The sequence below is a fragment of the Centropristis striata genome, chromosome 17, assembly GCF_030273125.1.
Source record: "Centropristis striata isolate RG_2023a ecotype Rhode Island chromosome 17, C.striata_1.0, whole genome shotgun sequence".
NCBI lineage: Eukaryota > Metazoa > Chordata > Actinopteri > Perciformes > Serranidae > Centropristis > Centropristis striata.
The window spans coordinates 31,908,442-31,930,597 of NC_081533.1; the positions used below are offsets into that span (position 1 = coordinate 31,908,442).

Genomic DNA, 22,156 nt, shown 5'->3' on the forward strand with positions numbered 1-22,156 from the left:
GTGTTAATCATTGAGATTTGTAGGCGTTGGAAGATGGATTTTGTTCCATCGGTCAGAGTCGGCTAGCTGTTTCCCCCCGTTTCCAGTCATTGTGCTAAGCTAAGCTAACAGGCTACAGACATTGAACTTCTCCTCCAACTGAGAGCTTAAATAAGCTTAAATCTGGACTCTTCCTGCCTGAAATGTTTCTCTCTCTTCTCTTCAGGAGTGATTGCTCGCCACCCGCTCTTCTTCCCCTACCTGAAGAAACACCTGACTTCTTCTGTGGTGGAGGAATACTTCTCCCACCTGATCAAGCCAGGAGTGAGCGACGCCGTCACACGGTGAGAGGAGACACAAACAGACGTGTTCATGTTCTTGTTACCCAAAAAAAAAAAAAAAAAACCTGAATGCATCATTTAAACCACTGACCTGACTGGAAAAAAAAACACACAAACTGTAAAAAAAACACAAAAAAAACGCATTTCCTTTAGAAAAAGTGCACCTGGGAAAGTGTTCAAAATGCACCTGGAAAGATGAAGAACAAGAAATGACACGAGTAGAAATTCATGAATAAATATAGAAATGTATAAAAAAAAGTATATTAATAAATGAAAAAATCTTCAGTTATTTCCACATTTATTTCTATATTTGTTCGTTTATTTAACAAAAATCATTTTTTAATTCTACTTTTTTTAACGAATGAATAAAATATGAATATGTGCAAATATAAAAAATAATTGTGTAAATAACTAAATAAATAAATGAAATAAATGGTTACATAAATATAGAAAATAAATCTGAAGGGTGAAAAACAAAAAAAAAACGTGAATGCATCATTTAACCCTCTATGGTACAGTGTTGCCCTCAGGCAACGTACCCATTTTTGGCCTGTTAAATGTATACAATACATGTTTTTGAGTGATGCAATACTTTAAAAAAGTATATTGACTATATTGACTTTTCCAAAGGAAACCGCTGTGCCATTTTGCACAACAAAAAAATCACTAAAAAAACGTCATTTATATAATATATTCCTTCTTATAGGTGAGTAAACATCCTGCTGTTCATAAAGAAGACTTGAAACTAAAGATCGAGACCATAAACTTATTATGACAATGTTTACTGAGGGCACAAATCAAGTCAGACGTAGACTCATTTTCCAATTGACTTCCTTATAAACTGAGTTCTTTCTGCAGCCGGTGGAGTCGCCCCCTGCTGGACGTTAGGTGGAATGCAGCTTTAAGGCATTTTTTTAGGGCTAAAAAAGAAAAATACAGGAGTTCACCCACTGTATAATCTTGTAAAATATAAATTTCTGGACATCCACAGAAGTTACAGAAACTTTTATTGTTTTTTTTATTTAAAAATCAGCGATGAGGACATGTGAAAACGCTGCAGCACAAACAGCTTCATTTACTCGTCTGGATTCAAAGAGAGGATGTGGTCGTGTGTGTGTGTGTGTGTGTGTGTGAGGAACACGTCCTTCAACTCCGCCACTCAGCACACACACACACACACACACACACACACACACACTCAGAGCGTGCAGCATCAGCGATTAGCGGCTTCGTTCCATGTAATCACTGTCAGACGGCGGCCTTCAGCAACAAGACACAACCAAGCAGGAAGACACCGGAAAACAAGATATTACTCACACACACACACACACACACACACACACAGGAAACATGATGTTCAAACTGTAGGAAACCACACTAACCTCCTCCGTGTTTGTTTTCTTCTTCTTCTTCTCTCTGTACTTATCCGTTAGCGCCAGAACGACGCCTCAGATTTCACTCATTCCGAAATCAAAATCAGTAAAATTCACTCATAGTTTTTTATCTGATACACCATCTAACCTACGACCTGTCTGAAAAAAAACAAACAAACTGTAAAAACGAGCATTTCCGTTAGAAAAAGTGACCAAAACGAAGCTTAACATTGTGATATTTCTCTCATAGACTGTATATGGGAAGTGGACACAGCCATCGTTACATCACTCAGTTTTTTTTTAGATTTCGTGCTACAAACCCATCGTACATAATCAGTGTCCTTTTGGAAAATCCTTGAAAATGCACATGGAAAAGTCTTGAAAATGCACATGGAAAATCCTTGAAAATGCACATGGAAAAATCTTGAAAATGTACCTGGAAAAGTCTTGAAAATGCACCTGGAAAAGTCTTGGGAATGCACATGGAAAAGTCTTGGAAATGCACATGGAAAAGTCTTGAAAATGTACCTGGAAAAGTCTTGAAAATGCACCTGGAAAAGTCTTGAAAATGCACATGGAAAAGTCTTGAAAATGTACCTCGAAAAGCAGTGAATTTGGACCTGGAAAATCCTTGAAAATGTACCTGGAAAAGTCTTGAAAAGGGACCTGGAAAAATTTTAAAATGCACTTGGAAAAGCCTCGGAAAAATGCACAAGGAAAAGTATTTAAAATGCACCTGGAAAAGTGTTCGAAATGCACACACACACGCACACAGGAAACATGATGTTCAAACTGTAGGAAACCACACTAACCTCCTCCGTGTTTGTTTACTTCTTCTTCTCTCTGTATTTATCTGTTGCGCCAGAACGACGCCTCATTTTCCACTCATTCTGAGATCAAAATCAGTCAAATTCACTCATAGTTTTATAGCTGTAACTCACCATCTTCTACATTTTCATGAATATATCTCTGCTGACTTTGATGAGTCCACTTAAAATCCCCAAAAGAACCTGTTTATGGTCTTTATATTTTACTCTGCTAGTCTTGGTTTGAAGTATAGAACATGTTGGTTATATAGTTAAAAATCCCGGGATTTAGTTCTGGTTCTTGGTGCAACGTTTGGTCAGATTCCAACAGTTTTCAGTCAGACTGTTGTAATTAATGATGCGTCATCAACGCTGAACTTTGCACAACAGACGTGCGCAATAGGAGCAACATTTCTGCAAGCTTTTGTTTTGTTATTGCAGATTTTAGTTCTTATCCAAAAAACAAGCATGAAGCAACCTGAACTTTCCAACGATTTACCAAAGCTCCCGTTATAAAAAGTGACCAAAACTTTTGTTAAAATGTTGATATTAGTGTCAGAATCTCTTTATTCTCCATGTGTCGTTTAAAATAAAGTGTTTGCACTAACCAGATCCTGTTAAAAACATTAAATTCTGCTCCTCCAAATATTCACTGAGAATCTACACAGAGAATTTACACAGACCAGAGAGGAGAGGGCAGGAAAAGCTGTTTACACAGAGCTGAGAGGAGAGGACAGGAGAGGCTGTTTACACAGAGCTGAGAGGAGAGGACAGGAGAGGCTGTTTACACAGAGCAGAGAGGAGAGGACAGGAGAGGAGAGGCTGGAAACACGACAATACTGAGAATAGGTACAATATGTGGAGAAAAATGTTTTTTTGGTAATTTTACGTCATTTTTTTGTCTTTTTTTATCATTTTGTGTCATTTTTCGTCATTTGTGTCTTTTGGTAATTTTGTGTCTGTTTGGGTAAGAAGAAGAAGATTACTTTATTAATCCCATAATGGGGAAATTGAACCTCTGTATTTAACCCTTTATCCTTTTTTACTCACAAGTGAACACAACATGCAAGGAGCAGTGGGCAGCACATTACTGTGCAGGGGGGTTAGGTGCCTTGCTCAAGGGCCTAGTCCTAGTCCAAGTCCTAGTCCTGTCAGTACCGGGATTCAAACCGGCGACTCTCCAGTTACAAGCCCGAGTCCTAACCTCTAGGCCACGGACGGCCCAAATTTTTGTGTGTGGCAAATATTCAGTGAATATCTGTTTACACAGAGCAGAGAGGAGAGGACAGGAGAGACTGGAAACATGATAATAAATACTTCAATATGTGAAGAAAACAGTTTTTAACAGAATTTAGGAAACTTGGAAAAGTTTTATGTCATCCTAAATTTGAAAATATTTTTATCATAGAAATTCAGCTTGTTTTTTTTCTGTAGTTTAGCTTTTTTTTTTTTCAACAGTCATGACACTTGTGGGCACTTTCAACAGTTTTCAACAGTTTTTTCTTCTTTTGTTCCAGTTTTTCACATCAAATTTCACTGTAAAAAAACAAACAAAAAAACAATTAAACCGAGAAATTCAACTTGAACTTTTGTTCTTTTTTTTTTTTTTTAGTTTGGCTCATGTCCCGTCCACTAACATGGAGGGGGCGGGGCTTATAGCCAGATGTTTTGGCCGGTTTGTGGCCGAGCTGAGCACAAGGACTGGAAACCAACGTCTCAAACAACCTCAAACTGACATGCTGTTTCCTCCACCACCAGGGTTTTAGTTTTGCTTCAGTTTCTTATGAAACTTGGTGGAAGGGTGAATCAGGGGTCAGGGACCTGAGGGCCACACGGACACACACTGTGATTTGCTGACATTGCATGTTAGAGTTAGGCCTTGCAGAGATCTGTCCTTCCAGTTCGTCTTTTGTTGAATTTGAAAACAAACAGGAATGTTAAAAAGTAAGTAACTAAAGTTGGACTGTTTATGCAGAAAATCAAAGCATTGCTTTGACATTCTGCGGACTAAAGGCCGTACTGACAGACATAAAAATGAATCCACGATGAGGATAATTGCTCGTTCCTCTCCCAGCGCTGGAATGCATCACATGCCTTTTGATTGCATGACAGCTGTTTGTTATATTGTGTCCAGCAGCACAACTGGAGGAAGTCTAAAAATCTCATTTAAAACATCTTAACCATGTTACTGGCTCCGGCTGCAGAGCCCACAAATCCCTCACTGACAAAGATTTAACAGAGTGCTGAAGTCGCTGCGGCTCAGGCCATTACTCTGTAGTCAGGGAGGAAACCACAACTGACTGAGACAAACCAGCAACACAACCGAGACACAACATCATAAACATTACTGACTGTCGGAGTCTGCCTCCGACACAGAGGGGGCGCCGTTTCACCGCCCGGAGCCTCTGGATAGAAATGGAGTTTTTATGTAAACACTTTTCCAAATGCCCACAAGTGTCACGAATGTTGTAAAAAAAACAGGAAAAAATAAATAAAAATGGCTAAAATTACACAAAATGACCAAAAAACCCCACAATATGACAAAAGGGACCACAATGGAAATAAGCCTTAGGGCTTTATTGTGTCATCCCTGACTATTTTTTATCTATTTATATTACGTATGACACAGGTTGCTGTTTCATGTTTTTTATATCAAGAATGGTCAAATAAAATCAATCAATCAATCAACATAAAATTACCATAAAAGGCACAAAATTACCAAAAAAACATAAATTACAAGGTGACCAAAAGAAACCCATAAAATTACCAAAAATAGGCACAAAGTGACAAAACAAACCCATACATTTACTAAAGAAAACCCCAAAATGACAAAAAATTGTCATTTTATGTCTTTTTGGGGGGTTATTTTGTGTCTTTTCTTGTGCTTTTGGTCATTTTATTTCTTTTTCGTCATATATTTTTATTATTAAGTCTTTTTTGATAACTTTCTGTCTTTTTTTGGCCCTTTTTTGGTTATTTTTTATAATTTTTGGTCATTTTGTGTTGTTTTTTTTCTCATTTTATGTCTTTTTTGTGTCTTTTGTCATTTTATGTCTTTTTTGTCATTTTATGTAGTCACAATGATCTTTTGGAGCGTGTTTCATGACAAACATAAACTGCTCAATCTAAGCATGACATTTCAAATTGCGGTACAAATTCTACAACTCTACCCTGGCTGTTGACTTTTAATGAGCCCATTCATGCATCCAGAGGTCCGGGCTCCTCCTTCAAAAAGGCTGGATCACTTTTTCCCGCCATAAACCGTAGCCTAACTGTAGCGGTTGTTTTATGGTGTAATACCTCATATGTCCACAGAGGGTGCTGTTGAGTCAGCGGTTAGTGTCCAGGTACGATGGAGGTTGAAACGCGTGCAGGCGGCGGACGTGTCTGAGCGCTGACTCAGCACCGTGGCGGCGGCGGCGGCGTGTTAGCGATCAGCGCGATGACGAGGTGGAGCCGTAAAGCTCGCTGACCTGCATCTCCTCTCACACCCCCGAAACACCTCGCCGCCACGGCAACCGCCTCATTAGTGCACCTCCACCTCTCGTTAAAGCTGCAGGAGGCACACACACACACAAACACACACACACACACACACAAACACTCACATGTTTTTATTTACGTGATGTTGCACAGTCGACCCCCCCCCCCCCCCCCCACACACACACACACACACACACATGCATCAACAACACACTGTCTGACCAAAAGCTGAACCCACACACACACACTTTTACTCACACAAATACACACACACACACATTCAAACATCAAACACACACATGAACGTGTGCAATAAACCACCGCACCGACACATGGTGCTGGGCTGGCAGCCTGTGTGTGTGTCTGTGTGTGTGTGTGTGTGTGTGTGTGTGTGTGTGTGTGTGTGTGTGTTTGTTTCACAGTAAACCACATTTATTTGACTGTGTGTGTGTTTTAAAAGGTTTGCCTTGCTGTTGTTAAAGGTGTGTGTGTGTGTGTGTGTGTGTGTGTGTGTGTGTGTGTGTGTGTGTGTGTGTGTGTGTGTAGATACACTCTGCCAGGGATCCATGGTCTAAACTTCGTCCTGCAGAGTTCTCTGGGAGGGGGAGGGGTGGCGTCTCTGCGCAGCGACCCCCAGGTAACACACACACACACACACACACACACACACACACACACACACACACACACACACACTCCCACAATCCTGACTCTCCACTCTTTCTTCACTTCCTCTTTCTGCCGTCTCTCCGTCATCACCTCCTCCCTCTTTCTGCTGAGAAAGTTACATTTCAGTATTTATCCCAAACAAAAGATTAAAACCATCACACATGAATGACCCGACTCAGAATATTCTAGAAACTTTTCATGATTTTTTCTCTTTGCTCCTTGCAAATTTATGACTTTATAATTTTATAATGTTTCTGAGGGGGTTTTATTTCTTAAATTCTGATGCTTAAAATTAATATTTCTGGTTGTTTCTGAGCATTTCTAACACTGTTACTTTAACCTAAAAGTGTAGAATATTCCTTCCCTCTCCTCCTACTTTTCTTTTCTTCTTCACCCTCCTCCTCTTCCTCCTCCTCCTCCTCCTCCTCCTCCTCCTCCTCTCCATCCCTCGTTCAGACGCTCCTGTAAAGTTTTTTACCGCCTCGCTTGGAATCCACAGACTCACATCAAAGACACACACTCACAACGTGCCAACACACTCACTTCACACTCTGGCTTTGACCCTTAAAACCACACACACACACACACACACACACACACACACACTGAGTGTAAACTCAGACACATGGAGGTGAAACACACGTTCTTTCTGTGAGAACAAACTGAGTTTTTACACGTTTTTTTGTTGTTTTTCTCGTCTCTCAGGGGAAAGCTTACGGTCAGATGCTGCTGGACCTGAAGCTCAGAGGACTCCCAGACCTCAAGTCTCTGGTGGACTGAGACAGACACACAGGGACACACAGAGAGACACAGGGACATGCACAGACACACAGGGACACAGAGAGACACACACAGACAAACAGAGACACACACAGGGACACACACAGACACACAGAGAGACACACAGAGACACACGGGGACATGCAGAGACACACAGGGACACACACAGAGACACACGGAGACACACAGGGACACACAGAGACATGCACAGACACACAGAGACATGCAGGGACACGCAGGGACACAGAGGGACATGCACAGACACACAGGGACACAGAGGGACATGCAGGGACACACAGAGACATGCAGGGACACACAGAGAGACATGCAGGGACACATAGAGAGACACACAGGGACACACAGAGACACGCAGGGACATACAGAGACATGCAGGGACATGCAGGGACACACAGAGAGACACAGGGACATGCACAGACACACAAAGACACACACAGGGACACGCAGACACACACAGGGACATGCACAGACACACAGAGACACACAGGGACACACAGAGACACGCAGGGACACACAGCGACATGCACAGACACACAGATACACACAGGGACACGCAGGGACACACAGCGACATGCACAGACACACAGAGACACACAGAGAGACACACAGGGACATGCAGAGACACACAGGGACACACAGGGACACACAGAGACACACAGGGACATGCAGAGACACACAGGGACACACAAAGACACACAGGGACACACACACAGACACACAGAGACACACAGGGACATGCACAGACACACAGAGACACACAGGGACACACAGAGACACACAGGGACACACACAGAGTGAGTTAACAAGGCCATAAAAACTTCCAACAACAAGGAAGGAGAAGTGAAAGTGAAGACAAACAGCCGGTGAGACATTAAAGACATTTGACCTTTGGAGACGGATGATGACATCATGTACAAGATGTTTTTCTGAAGAAGCTCACGACCTCGACCCAGAAACCTGCAGAACACCGCGGAACAGTCAGCACACAGGTTCATACAACAATATAACAAGCATCAGAGAGAACCTGGAGGTGTTTCAATGAGCTTCAGCTGCTGCTGGTTGGGTTTCACAGCTCGTCAGAAGGTTTTTAATGCTGGAAATCTATAGCTGAACAAAGCATTTATGGGTTTCTGTTCACATGAAGGAATTTGTTGTGTGAAAAACTCATTTCACCAAAGTTCACAATAGGATAGGAACACTGTTTCTGGGTGAGTTTCTGCAGAATCTGCCAGTACAAAACGTTTCACGATACAGAAGTTATGAGTCAATGTATAGTGGGATAAAGGGCTGCACAATTAATGAGCCAAAATCTAAATATGGAGGCAAAATATGTGTTAAATACCTTTCTAAATGAGGTTTAACCCTCTGGGATCACTCTGTTTTACAGCCCTTTCAGGCCCTTAAGGCTGAAAATGTCCACTTCCAAAATAAAAAAAGGGATAAAAACTTCACAGATAAATATTTTTTTCTACTTTTTCCCGTATAAAGCTCTTAAACAACTTCCGCCCTGCTCAAAACTACCAAACATTCAAAGATTTTGAGGATTTTAACCCTTTGAATCAAAGAATATTCAAGATTTTCTCAAAAAAAATGTGTTTTACCACTACTTTACCGCAGTTTTATTACTTTTAAATCTATGATTTTCTTGCCACTAATCTCAGAGTATATCTGAGTTTTTTTTTCTCGTGAATTTTCCATTCAAATCTCTTGCAAATTGAAGACTTGAATCAGAAAACATTCAAGATTTTTTTTTATGAAAATTTTTGAATTTTGTCTTGTTAATTTTCAACTCTACCACAGTTTTTTTTTTCTTTAAATTTCATGACTTTATTATTTTTAGAATACTTTAGTTTTGTCTTGTAAAATGACCAGGATAGTCTCAGAAAATTTGAGGTTTTTTACCTTCAAATTATTGACTTGACTCTGAAAAAATTGAGATTTTTCATGTAGATTTGTAAAAATGTTCTCATATAAATTTTCTCAATATTTGACTTTTGTCTTGTAAATTTGTGACTAAATTTCAGATTATTTTTATTGCAAATCATTGACTCGAAATTTACCACTGTTTTTTTCTTGCAAATGAATGATTTACTTTATAATTTTAGAAATTTTTTTTTTTTTTTCTTGTACATTTACCACTTTAATCGCTTGCAAAATGATTACTCGACTCAGAGAATATTCAAGATATTTTCTTGTAAATTATGCACGTTTTTTATGCAAATTTGTGAATTTTGTCTCGTTAATATACCACTCTACCAGTTGTTGTTTTTTTGCAAATGTATGGCTTTATAATTTAGAGTATTTAGAATAATTTACCAATTTAATCTCAGGTTTTTTTTTTTGCAAATTAGTGACTCGACTCAGAATATTCAAGATTTTTCTCGTAAATTAAGCACGTTTGTTTTCTTGCAAATTATGACATTCTAATTTAAAAATATTTCTGCTTTATGTCTTGTACATTTGCCACTTAAATCTCAGAGAATATCCAAGTTTTCTTCTCTGAATATTTCCTCCGGCTTTAAAATTGCTTTTATTTAATCTACAGTGGCCCCAATACGCCTCCTGATGAACCCCTCCTCGTTAACTATGAATTATCACTGTATAAGTGCAGTACCGCAAAGGTTAATAGTCGAGACTCTCAGCTGGTTGATGGTTGTTGGTTTTAAACTCTTCCTTTAACTCTGCAGAAACACATCCTGCAAACACAGAGAGTTTTCTGTTTTCTGTCCTCGGTAATATTTTGCCCGTTGCCCTCTGACCTCTCTGAGGAGGCGGAGCGGCGGTTTGGGTTTCCCTCGGAGGGTAAACAAAGTACCCGGCGTGTTCTGGGAGACACTCCAGTCAGACTTCAGAGACTCGGGACGCCTGCTTTCCCCCGGCTCGTTCACCTCGACGCGACCCGGCTCCGATGTCCTCCGCCCCACAGGAATGCTCGTCTCCTTCCACCAGAGCGGCTCTCTGGCTTCCAGTCTGTTTATCCATAATTGCAAACAGACCTGAAGCCCAGTCGGAGTCACTCAGCAGCTTCCGACGAGGCTGAAAACTCATCTCTGAATCACGGCGAAACCTGACTCTCTTTGGTTTTCCAACTCTTTCCTGGACATTTTTCCAGGAAAGCTCTCGACTTTGACCTCTTTGGTCGGTTGACTCTGCTGTCGGATCTGTGAGCCTCGGCTAAATATAAAGTATTCCCTCAAACGCAGAGAAGAACCACATCAGATGGTCTGCCTGGAACAAAAACAAGACAGACATACAAAGAGTTTTACACGCAATAAAAGCAGAATAAATGACAACAATGCAAGTCCTTCCAGACGTGAATTTGAAGCAGATTTCTATGAGTATAAATCAGAGCAATAAAGTCGATCCCATGGGGAAAATAAAACTCTGTGGGATCTTAAAGACGACAATGAATCGGTCAGATTTGCAAGGCGAGGTGTTAAAATTAAGGCTGTAAATTCCAGCTCATTTCCTCTCAAAACCTCGTCTTCATCATTAAGACAAGCGAGTGCGTTTCCACATCTGCCCTGCAGATTCACAAAACTCCGATTCCCAAGAATATTTACTGTGCGTTAATTAGTTGGAGAAACTCTTCATCACTGTGGAATCATAATAACTTCAGCTCATTCTTCGTCACAACATCAAACAAAACACTGGGTGTTGAAAAGGATTTCCAAGAAGTTGTTTCCCACTCAGTCGTTTCGGATGCTTTCTGGACAAAAAACAGACATTTATGCAGCACATATTTGGGTCAGGACAAAAGGTTTGAGAATGAGAATCAGCAGGGAGTGTTGTTTAATGTCCGTCCCAACATCTGATCTGATCTGAACATTTTATCATTTTTACATTTTCATTTCTTTAAAGTGATGGAAGAGGTTACTCTAACCAGCATCAAGTCCAGACTTATAGACTTATATTATTATTTAATAGAATACTTTTTTTTATCAGTTACACCTTTGAGAATAATGAAGCTCCTTTACATCAACATAAACAGGGTTAACATGCACTTCGAGTGAGTAAGTAAGTAGATTAGTCTATCTCAGTATACAATTAAATCATAGGAAATCTAGAAAATGTATTAAATTACGTCCTTTGAAATTTTGTTGAGATATTTCACTCCGAACCAAAATGTTTTTAATTCAGCAAATTATCAGCAGCCCTAGCATCGAGCCCTGTGGAACACCACAGAGCTTCTTTTTTTTCATTTTAGTTGATTTTTAAGCAAACAGAAACAAAAAGGCTCCACATTTACGTTTTTAACTGACTTTACACCCAATACAGTCCGTGTCTGTCCCAGATTTCATGGTAATCTATACTGTAGTTGTAGATATATTGTTTATTGAGTGAAAAGCCAAATGTCCAAGAACAGGTTTTTTTCTACATTCTTTAAACTCTGAAAAATCAATCCATGTTATCAGTCCTTTATTTTACAACACAAATGTCTCTGCCAAGTTTCAGTCTAAACCATCCAGAAGTTGTTGAGATATTCCGCTTTGGAACAAATCAGCAGTGTCCCCAGCATCAAGCCCTGTGGAACACCACAGAGCTGTTCTTCATTTTAGTTCATTTATATACATACAGAAACAAAGAGGGTCCACATTTTTGTTTGTTTTTTAAAAAATCTGAAGCAGTTTATAATATTTGGGCCAAACTCCGCAACATCAATCAAGAAACCTTGTATTACTTTCCACTCATTACAGTGAGTTTCCGTCCCAAATGTCATGGTAATCTATGCTGTAGGTGTTGATATATTTCAGTTGGGACAAAGTGTTGTTCTTTTAACTCTGAAATCTCAATCCATGTTATCAATCCTTTATTTTACGACACAAATTTCTCAGTGTAAACCATCCAGAAGTTGTTGAGATATTTCGCTTTAGAACAAAACGGCAGCAGCCCCAGCATTGAGCCCTGTGGAACACCACACTGTTTCTCTTCATTTTAGTTGATTCATAAACAGTTTAAGTTTAAGCATTTTAAAAATAGTTTGCTTACTCTGCAATATCCGCTTAACTTGTATTAGTTGAAATATTTCAGTTTGGACAAAGTGTTATCGGGCGAAAAACCAAACGTCCAAGAGCCCTTTGGAACACCAGAGCATGTTTTTTCTACATTCTTTAAACTTGTCTCTGCCAAGTTTCAATGTAAACCATCCAGAGGTTGTTGAAGTATATTTTGCTTTGTAACAAAACAGCAGCGGTCCCAACATCAAGCCCTGTGGAACACCACAGTTCACTTTCATTTTAGTTGGTTCATAAACATTAAGTTGAAGCATTTTAGAATATTTGGCTTACTCTGTAATATCAATGAAGCTTTGTTTCTTTAAAGCACTCAACACCATATACCTGTCCCAGATTACATGGTATTCCATGCAGTAGCTGTTGAGATTTTTCAAGTTGGGAGAAAAAAAATAAACTTCAAAGAAGTGAGCCCTGTGGAACACCAGAGCATGTTTTTTCTACATTCTTTAAACTTGTCTCTGCCAAGTTTCAATGTAAACCATCCAGAGGTTGTTGAAATATATTTTGCTTTGTAACAAAACAACAGCGGTCCCAACATCAAGCCCTGTGGAACACCACAGTTCACCTTCATTTTAGTTGGTTCATAAACATTAAGTTGAAGCATTTTAGAATATTTGGCTTACTCTGTAATATCAATGAAGCTTTGTTTCTTTAAAGCGCTCAACACCATATACCTGTCCCAGATTTCATAGTATTCCATGCAGTAGTTGTTGAGATTCTTCAAGTTGGGCAAAAAAAAAAAAAAACTTCCAAGAAGTGAGCCCTGTGGAACACCAGAGCATGTGTTTTTTGACTAAACCACTTTAAAACAACCAAAACATGTAAAGTCTTGGACAGACTCGCCTTAATTAGCTTTTCTTTTCTGTGACATTTCAAAAGTTTGTCTGATTTTACATTTGTGGAAAGTGTTTTCATCGATAAAACTCACATCAGTTTGTCTTCCACTGGAGAAAAGAAGACAGAGTGCCTTGCTCGTGGGCAGCTTATTGTTATTATTACACCTTTTATGACCATTTATCATTCAGTGCATTATTAAAAAAGTTTACAGGACTCTCAACCCTCCACATAAAGCCTTGTAGTGCTTTTTATCACCTGTTCAGTTTAAACATGTTTTAAACACAAATCTGCTGTAATTAAACATGTCAGACGTCTCAGAATGTAATCAGAGAAATTAACTCACTTCTGTCGTCTTTTACAATGTTTTTATTGTTGAAAATCACTAAATGCATTAAGACAGTGAGTTGACTTCTGTATGATTTTGTAGATATTAAACTGAAAAGATCAATTAAAATATTTTTGTGAGCAAAACTTCTGTTTGAATTTTGTCTTGATGATTTTTTTCCCCCAGTTTAACGTCACATTTTTACACTTTTTTTTAGATCTTGGTGGTTTTTAACTGATGTCATACATTTGCGAGAAATTCTAAGAAATTATCTGAGATTAAAGCATCAAATATACATGAAATAAACTCAGAAAAACTGTGTTTTTGTGATTGTGATTTTTTTTCTCATGTAATTTTTCATCTCTTTGTCATATTGTGTCTTTTTTTGGCAATTTTACGTCTTTTTTGGTGACTTTCGTCTTTTATCATGATTTTTCATCTCATTTTGTGTCCTTTTTTTGGTGATTTTGTGTGTATGAACAGATTTTTTAAATCCAGTTTGAATTCACATTTGTACATTATTTGTTTTAGATCTTGGTTTTTAACTGATTTGAGCCATCAGACGTCTGGAATCTGAAGTTATACATTTGTGAGAAAATTCAGAGAAATTATCTGAGATATTAAAGTATTAGTTGTATTATTCAGATTATGAAGTCATAAATTGACATAAAATAAACTCAAAAAAGCACAAATTTTCTCAGAACATCTAATTTATAAACTAAATTAAAATTTACATTTACAAAAAAGTTTCACAACTAAGTTATTTTGTAGATCATTTCTTTAATATTAACATTTTTTATTATGTGTAAATTAATCAATTAAAAATATATATGGATATAAATATTTTTTCCTTTAAAATCATTTCTTTAATTATCTGTAAATGTATACTTTTTTCTTACAGTAAATGTTTGGCAACTTTTACAGTTTATGATTTATTTATATTTATGATTCACATTAAATTAAAAAATTTACTATTTTAAAGAAGCAATAGGATTTGTATTTTTATAGAATTCACTGTAATTTAACATTAAAGACTGAAAAAAATCAATAATGTCACAATAATTTACTGATTTCAACTTTTATTGCTGGAATATCTTTTTTTGCGATTTTTTCTTTTTTGGTAATTTTACGTCTTTTGATAATTTTGTGTGGTGTAATTTTACATCTTTTTTGGTAATCTTTTTTGTCATTTTGTGTCTTGGTGATTTAATGTCTTTTTTTGTGATTTTACTTTTTTGGTAATTTTGTGTCTATTTGTGTCTTTTTGTGATTTTGACCTCGTTTTTTTGTAGTTTTGTGTCTTTTTTGTGATTTTACATCTTTTTTTTGGTATTTTATGTCTTTTTTTGTTAATATTGAGTCTTTTTCGTAATTTTGTGTATTTTCTGGTCATTCATATATTTTTTGGTAATTTTACATCTTTTTTGGTTATTTTGAGTCTTTTTGGTAATTTTACGTCGTTTTTTGTTATTTTACGTCTTTTTTGGTTATTTTACATCCTTTTTGTAAGTTTGTGTCTTTTTTTGGTAATTTTATGTCTTGTTTCGTAATTTTACGTATTTTTTGGTTATTTTACGTCCTTTGTTGTAATTTCGTGTCTTTTTTTGTAATTTTACCTCTTTTTGGTCATTTTGTGTCTTTTTTGCTGATTTTTACGTCTTTTACTGGTAATTTTACATCATTTTTTGGTAATTTTGTGTCTTTTTTTTAAATTTACGTCGGTTTTTGTTATTTTACGTCTTTTTTGGTTATTTTACGTCCTTTTTTGTAATTTTGTGTATTTTTTTGTAATTTTACCTCTTTTTTGGTCATTTTGTGTCTTTTTTTTCAGATTTTTACGTCTTTTACTGGTAATTTTACATCGTTTCTTGGTAATTTTGTGTCTCTTTTTTTAAATTTACATCTTTTTTTTTTTTTTATACAGTGATAAATCACATTTTTACGCTCCACTTTTTACCTCTTTTTGGTTTTTAACTCTTTATCTTTAGCCAGATGAAGGATTCAAGCCATCAGTTACCAGAGAAACAAGCTGCGGCCCCTCCCCCGCTCTGCCAGACTGCACCAGGAGACTGAATTTTAACGTGAAGCTGCTTCATTCAGGGTTTTTTACTGGTTTTAGTCAGCAGGTCCGTTTGTTTTGGGGAGGAGAATCTGCTGCTGACTGATGAACACGCAGAAAAAAGAAGAAGTTTGCTTTCGCTCCACAGCAGCTTCTCCAATGATTTGGTAAATTCTTTGGTATTTTCGGTTATTTTGTGTTTAATTCCAATGAAATCTCCATCCAGTTGAGGTTTTAAACAACAGTTCTTGAGGCGTGGTTAAAAATGAGCAAAACAAAAATCTGAAACTGCTAAAAAATATATATATAAATTACGATCAAAGATTTTCTTCCTTTGTATTTTACAAATATTTTAATTCTAATTTTAGAAGTACAGAAGTTAAAATGACCATACAGGACATTTTTTCTGCATTTTGGGGGGCAAAAGGAAAATTACACTTTTAAATTTGAATTTAATTTTTTTTTTTTTAATGTTTCATAACTGTAGGTTATTTTTTAGACAATTTATTTAATTAACTTAATTTTTTAACTTCAATATAACGGTTATTTCTTTAAAATTATTTTAATAATCTGTAAATTAATATATTTTTAACTTTTTTATTATGTATAAAATATATATATTTAAGATATATACATTTTTTTTTAACTTCAATATAACAGTTATTTCTTTATTATTTATTGTTTTAATTATTGGTAAATTAACACATTTTTTACTCTATGATGAGTTTTTTTGAGGATTTATTTTTTATTTACGATTTTCTTCCTTTTCTCTGCGGCTCCTCTCAGGTTCAGTTTTACCCAAATCACAGAAAACCAAACATTTTCTCAGGATACGGTTTTATTTCAAATTTTTTTAATGTGCAATTCAACAGTTGGAGAATATTTCTTCATAAGGAAATTATGTTTTTGCTGTAAAAATGACAAAATAGGTTAATTTCTGAGCTTTTTCTCACATCTTTTAACTGCATCAAACTCTGTTTCTCTGCAGAAAATCAAGACTTTTTAACAAGAAGCACAAGTTAAACTCTCGTGTCTTTCATCATGTTTGTGAGGAGGCAGAAATCTGTGAACCTGGAAGAAAAAAAAATCAAAGAAAACCTAAAGATCAAACATTCAGCTGCTGTTAGTTTGTCTTGTTCTCCTTTAATGAAACTCCAACCTGTTTTTCCCACAAACACAAAAACGTCTCAATGTCTCAGACAACAAACTGATGATTAACATTCATCACACACACACACACAGCATGGGAACAAGTGTGTGTGTGTGTGTGTGTGTGTGTGTGTGTGTGTGTGTGTGTGTGTGTGTGTGTGTGTGTGTGTGTGTGTGTGTGTGTGTGTGTGTGTGTGTGTGTGTGTGTGTGTGTGTCTCATTTGTCATCACGTCGTCTCTTTCAGCTTCTGTCTCTCCGTTTGTCAGCGAGGAGAAAAGGAGATAAATGACGTCTCATCTCTCATTATTCTCTTCTTTCTATTTCTCTGTTGGTGTGTGTGTGTGTGTGTGTCTGTGTGTGTGTGTGTGTGTGTGTGTGTGTGTGTGTGTGTGTGTGTGGACCGTGGGCCGAGAGTTTAACTGTACAGAAGTTTGAACGATTCAACAGACTAAGTACAGTTTTTTTCGACATTTTTAGGAGAAAAACAAAGAAAATTCAATTTTTTTTAATGTTAATTAAAATTTACATTACAAAAGGATTCAGAGCTGTAAAAAAAACATTTTTTTAATTTATTTAATATTAACTAATTTTTATTTTGTGTAAATTAATTAATCAATAGAAGAATTCTATCTCTATATATTTACTTTTACAGCAGTATTTTTTTAATATTAATTATTTTTATTGTCTCTATTCTCTGCGGCTCCTCTCAGCTTTTACCCAAATCACAGAAAACGAAACATTTTCTCAGAATATGGTTTTATTTCTCATGTTTTTAATGTGCAATTCAACAGTTTGAGAATATTTCTTCATGAGGAAATTATGTTTTTGCTGTAAAAATGACAAAATACACTGAAGTTCATTTAATTAAATTAATTAATCAATAGAAGAAATCTATCTCTATATATTTACTTTTACAGCAGTATTTTTTAATATTCACTATTTTTATTATCTGTAAACTTTAATATGACACATTTAATTCACATTAAATTTAAAGTTTTATTGTTTTAAAAAATCAATATGATGTGTATTTCTTTGTAATTTTTTACAGTATTTTATTTATAATTTCAGAAGTACATAAGTTTAAACCGTACCGACCATGAACTATTTTTATTATTATTATTACTATTAGCTGTTTTCCATTATGTGTAAATTATTATTATTATTATTTTTACTTTAATAAACCGGATATTTCTTTAATATTCATTATTTTTATTATCTGTCAATTAACACATCTTTTTACTTTAATATGACACATTTAATAAAAAAAATGTTACATCACTGTAGATATATTTTTAAAATATCAGCTGTTTTCTATTTTGTGTAAATGAATCAATAAAAAATGTTTTTTAATTTAATATAACTGTAATTTCTATAATATTTATTATTTTATTATCTGTAAATTAACACTTTTTTTTACTTTAATATGACACATTTAATTCACATTTAACTTAAAGTTTTACTATTTTATAAAAATAAATTTTTATTTCCTTGTATGAGAATGAATATTTTCTGTATTTTTGGAGAAAAAAAAGGATAAAATTAAATTTATTGATTAAAATTTACATAAAAAAATGTTACACAGCTGTAGCTAATTTTTTTAATATAAGCTGTTTTAATATAAGCTGTTTTGCTCCCGACAACAGCTGGGAGCTGTGCGATTCAAAGACCCTTATATATATAAACTTTATTACAGGCTCTAGACCCAATAGCAAGACATAAAACATACAAAAAACAACAGATACATAAACACATACAAACATACTCTTATTCATGAGAGTTTTAAAAGGCACCCATACCAATGTTTCCACAGATATGATTGATATCTGACCGAGCTGCACCTGGGACTTGTGAGCATCATTATAATACAGTTTTGTGACTCATCAAGTCGAGACATAAAATTAAACATCGGGTTCCTTATGAATCGGGACCATAAAAATCGGTGTCCCTCGCCCAGACCCGGGAGGGTCTGGGCGAGGAACTGGGCGAATGGGGCGAATGGGGCGAAACTGGGCGAATGGGGCGAAAAATCGATGATCGATAGGCGCCAGGGTTGGATGAGATTCGCCCTGAGATGCTGAAGGCTCTGGAAACTGTTGGGCTGTCATGGTTGACAAGCCTCTTCAGTGTCGCGTGGAGGTCTGGGACAGTGCCAGTGGAGTGGCAGACCGGGGTGGTGGTTCCCATTTTCAAAAAGGGGGACCGGAGGGTGTGTTCCAATTACCACGGAGTCACACTTCTCAGCCTCCCCGGGAAAGTCTACTCCAGAGTACTGGAAAGGAGGCTCCGTCCGATTGTCGAACCTCGGATTCAGGAGGAACAATGCGGCTTTCGTCCTGGCCGTGGAACAACGGACCAGCTCTTTACCCTTTCGAGACTCCTGGAGTCCATGGGAGTTTGCCCATCCAGTCTACATGTGTTTTGTGGACTTGGAAAAGGCTTATGACCGTGTCCCTCTGGGAGTCTTGTGGGGGGTACTGCAGGAATATGGGGTACCGGGCTCGTTGCTACGAGCTATCCGGTCCCTATATAACCAAAGTGAGAGCTGTGTCCGCATACTCGGCACAACGTCAAACACGTTCCCGGTGGGTGTTGGCCTCCGCCAGGGTTGCCCCTTGTCTCTGATTCTGTTTGTGGTCTTCATGGACAGGATCTCAAGGCGCAGCCAGGGGAGAGGAAGGGATTCTGTTCGGTGACCTAAGAATCGCATCTCTGCTTTTTGCAGATGATGTGGTTCTTTTGGCTTCATCAAGCCGGGACCTCCAGCACTCATTGGGGCGGTTTGCAGCCGAGTGCGAAGCAGTTGGGATGACAGTCAGCACCTCCAAGTCTGAGGCCATGGTTCTCTGCCGGAAAATGGTGGACTGCCCCCTCTGGGTGGAGAGAGGTACTGCCTTAAGAGAAGGAGTTCAAGTATCTCGGGGTCTTGTTCACGAGTGAGGGTAGAACGGAGCGTGAGATGGACAGGCCGTTTGGTGTGGCGTCAGCAGTGGTGCGGACGTTGTACCGGACCGTCGTGGTGAAGAAGGAGCTGAGCCGGAAGGCAAAGCTCTCGATTTACCGCTCCATCTACGTTCCAACCCTCACCTATGGTCATGAGCTTTGGGTAGTGACCGAAAGAAGAAGACCTCAGATACAAGAAGCTGAAATGAGCTTCCTCCGTAGGGTGGCTGGGCTCAGCCTTAGAGATAGGGGGAGGAGCTCAGACATCCGGAGGGAGCTCAGAGTAGAGCCGCTGCTCCTTCGGGTCGAAAGGAGCCAATTTGGTTTGGGCATCTGGTAAGGATCCTCCCGGGCGCCTCCCGTTAGAGGAGTTCCAGGCACGTCCAACTGGTAGGAGGCCCCGGGGAAGACCCAGAACACGGTGGAGGGATTATATCTCTCTCCTGGGAACGCCTCGGGGTCCCCCAGGAGGAGCTGGACATTGTGGCTGGAGAGAGGGGCGCCTGGAATGCCCTGCTTAGCCTGCTGCCCCCGCGACCCGGCCCCGGATAAGCGGACGAGAATGGATGGATGGATGGATATTTTATTTACTTAAACAAATGTAAATGTCCATCAAAGAATCAAACATTTATGTTGTAAAATTAAAGTTACAGACTCATAATTAATATTTTATGATTTGATTATAGAATTTTTTTTATTTTTTATTTTTATAAGAAAGTTTTTATACAGAATGTATTGGCCAGGATTTCACATTTTTTTCACTTTTTGCTCTTTTTTTTCTTCTCTTCCTTCAGTCAGGAAACAACAAACAAAAATATTTAATAAAGGGAAAAAAATATTTTATTGAACTATTTTATTTACTATATATAAAACAAAAGGAAAATGTTGAACAAAGTGTAAAACATATATGATGAAAATTAAAGTTACAAACTCATATTTAATATTCTATTATTTAATTATAGAAACGTTTATTTTGTGTTCTTATGAGAACTATTTTCACAGAATTTTAAAGGTTTTTTTTCAAAGTTTTTCTCTTCTTTTCTTCTCTTCCCTCAATCAGGAAACAACAAGTTAACATGAATATTCTTGAATTATTATTGACGACTAATCATCCCATTAATGAGTTTAAGTGTCAGCTCGATGCTAATTTAGTTTTTGTTTGGAATAATCTGCAGCTTTTATTTATCTTCCAAATGTCTCCTCCCCAAACCACTGGAGAGCATTAACACACACACACACACACACACACACACACACACACACACACACACACACACACACACACACACACACACACACACTCAAGCTGTCACTGAGCTTCATTCACCTTTTCTGTCCTGCAGCTCAATCACATCAACACACAGATCATCTTTCTGCAGCCAGCGGGGGGTGAGTGTGTGTGTGTGTGTGTGTGTGTGTGTGTGTGTGTGTGTGTGTGTGTGTGTGTGTGTGTGTGTGTGTGTTTGTGTGTGTGTGTTTCCCTAATCTACCCTTAATCCCCCCAAATCCTCTTCTTCTTGTCTTAAAGGGAAGAAAAGGGCAGCAGGAGAAACTCTGAATGACAGAAATGTGAAGTTTGTTAAAAGCTTCAGTATCATGTGACTGATCTGATTTCCCATCATGCTCGGCTGTGTGTGTGTGTGTGTGTGTGTGTGTGTGTGTGTGTGTGTGTGTGTGGTGTCCCTCCAGTCGCCATCAGAAGGTCAGAGACGAGACTTAAAGCTTCTGTAAGTTTCCTGCTCGGACTCGTCTCACAGCTCTTTATTCCAAGATCAGCACAAAAAGTTTCTTCTGTTGAGGCTTTTATTTTGAAAAGATGCAACAAGCACATGAACTTTTGTTTTCTTGAGAAGATCACCAAAATAATACAATTTATTGTAGAAAGAAACTGGAAAACCAGGCGTTATCGTCAGAGTTTGAACTTTCCGACGGTCCTTGAACGGATCAAAAGTTACAAAAAACAACAAATAACAAATAATTCAGAGTTTTAACATAACTGTTACATTTTTAAACGCATTTGTTAGATTTTTGACAAAATGTTAATTTTTTTTTTTTACAAAACATGAGGATTTAAAAAAAAATTTAGATTTTAAGGAATTTTTTAAGATTCTTTTACAAAACGTTTAGATTTTTAACAACATTTTTAAAATTATTTTTTTGCTTTTTAACAGAATTTTTATATTTTTAAACACCATTTTTTTTACAAACAAAACTTTTAGATTTTTAAACATTTTTTAACACAATTTTTTGATTTTTAACAAAACTTTTAGATTTTTAAATGAAAGTTTTGATTATAAAAAATGACCAAACTTGTGTTAAAATATTGATATACAGGGAGCAGAGAGGAGAGGACAGGAGTGGCTTGAAACATGACAATACTG

The 22,156-nt window shown here is 37.3% G+C and overlaps 1 protein-coding gene across 1 annotated transcript in view; it reads left to right on the forward strand.

Moving 5' to 3' along the window:
• LOC131989817 (uncharacterized) overlaps positions 1-7,490 on the forward strand; it is a 36,472-nt gene extending 28,982 nt beyond the window's left edge. The window contains exons 18-20 of the mRNA XM_059355152.1: positions 206-323; positions 6,529-6,619; positions 7,357-7,490. Coding sequence (XP_059211135.1) covers positions 206-323; positions 6,529-6,619; positions 7,357-7,431 — 284 coding nt within the window. The 3' untranslated portion in view covers positions 7,432-7,490. The remainder of the gene's footprint in view (positions 1-205; positions 324-6,528; positions 6,620-7,356) is intronic.
• Positions 7,491-22,156: the final 14,666 nt, after the last annotated feature.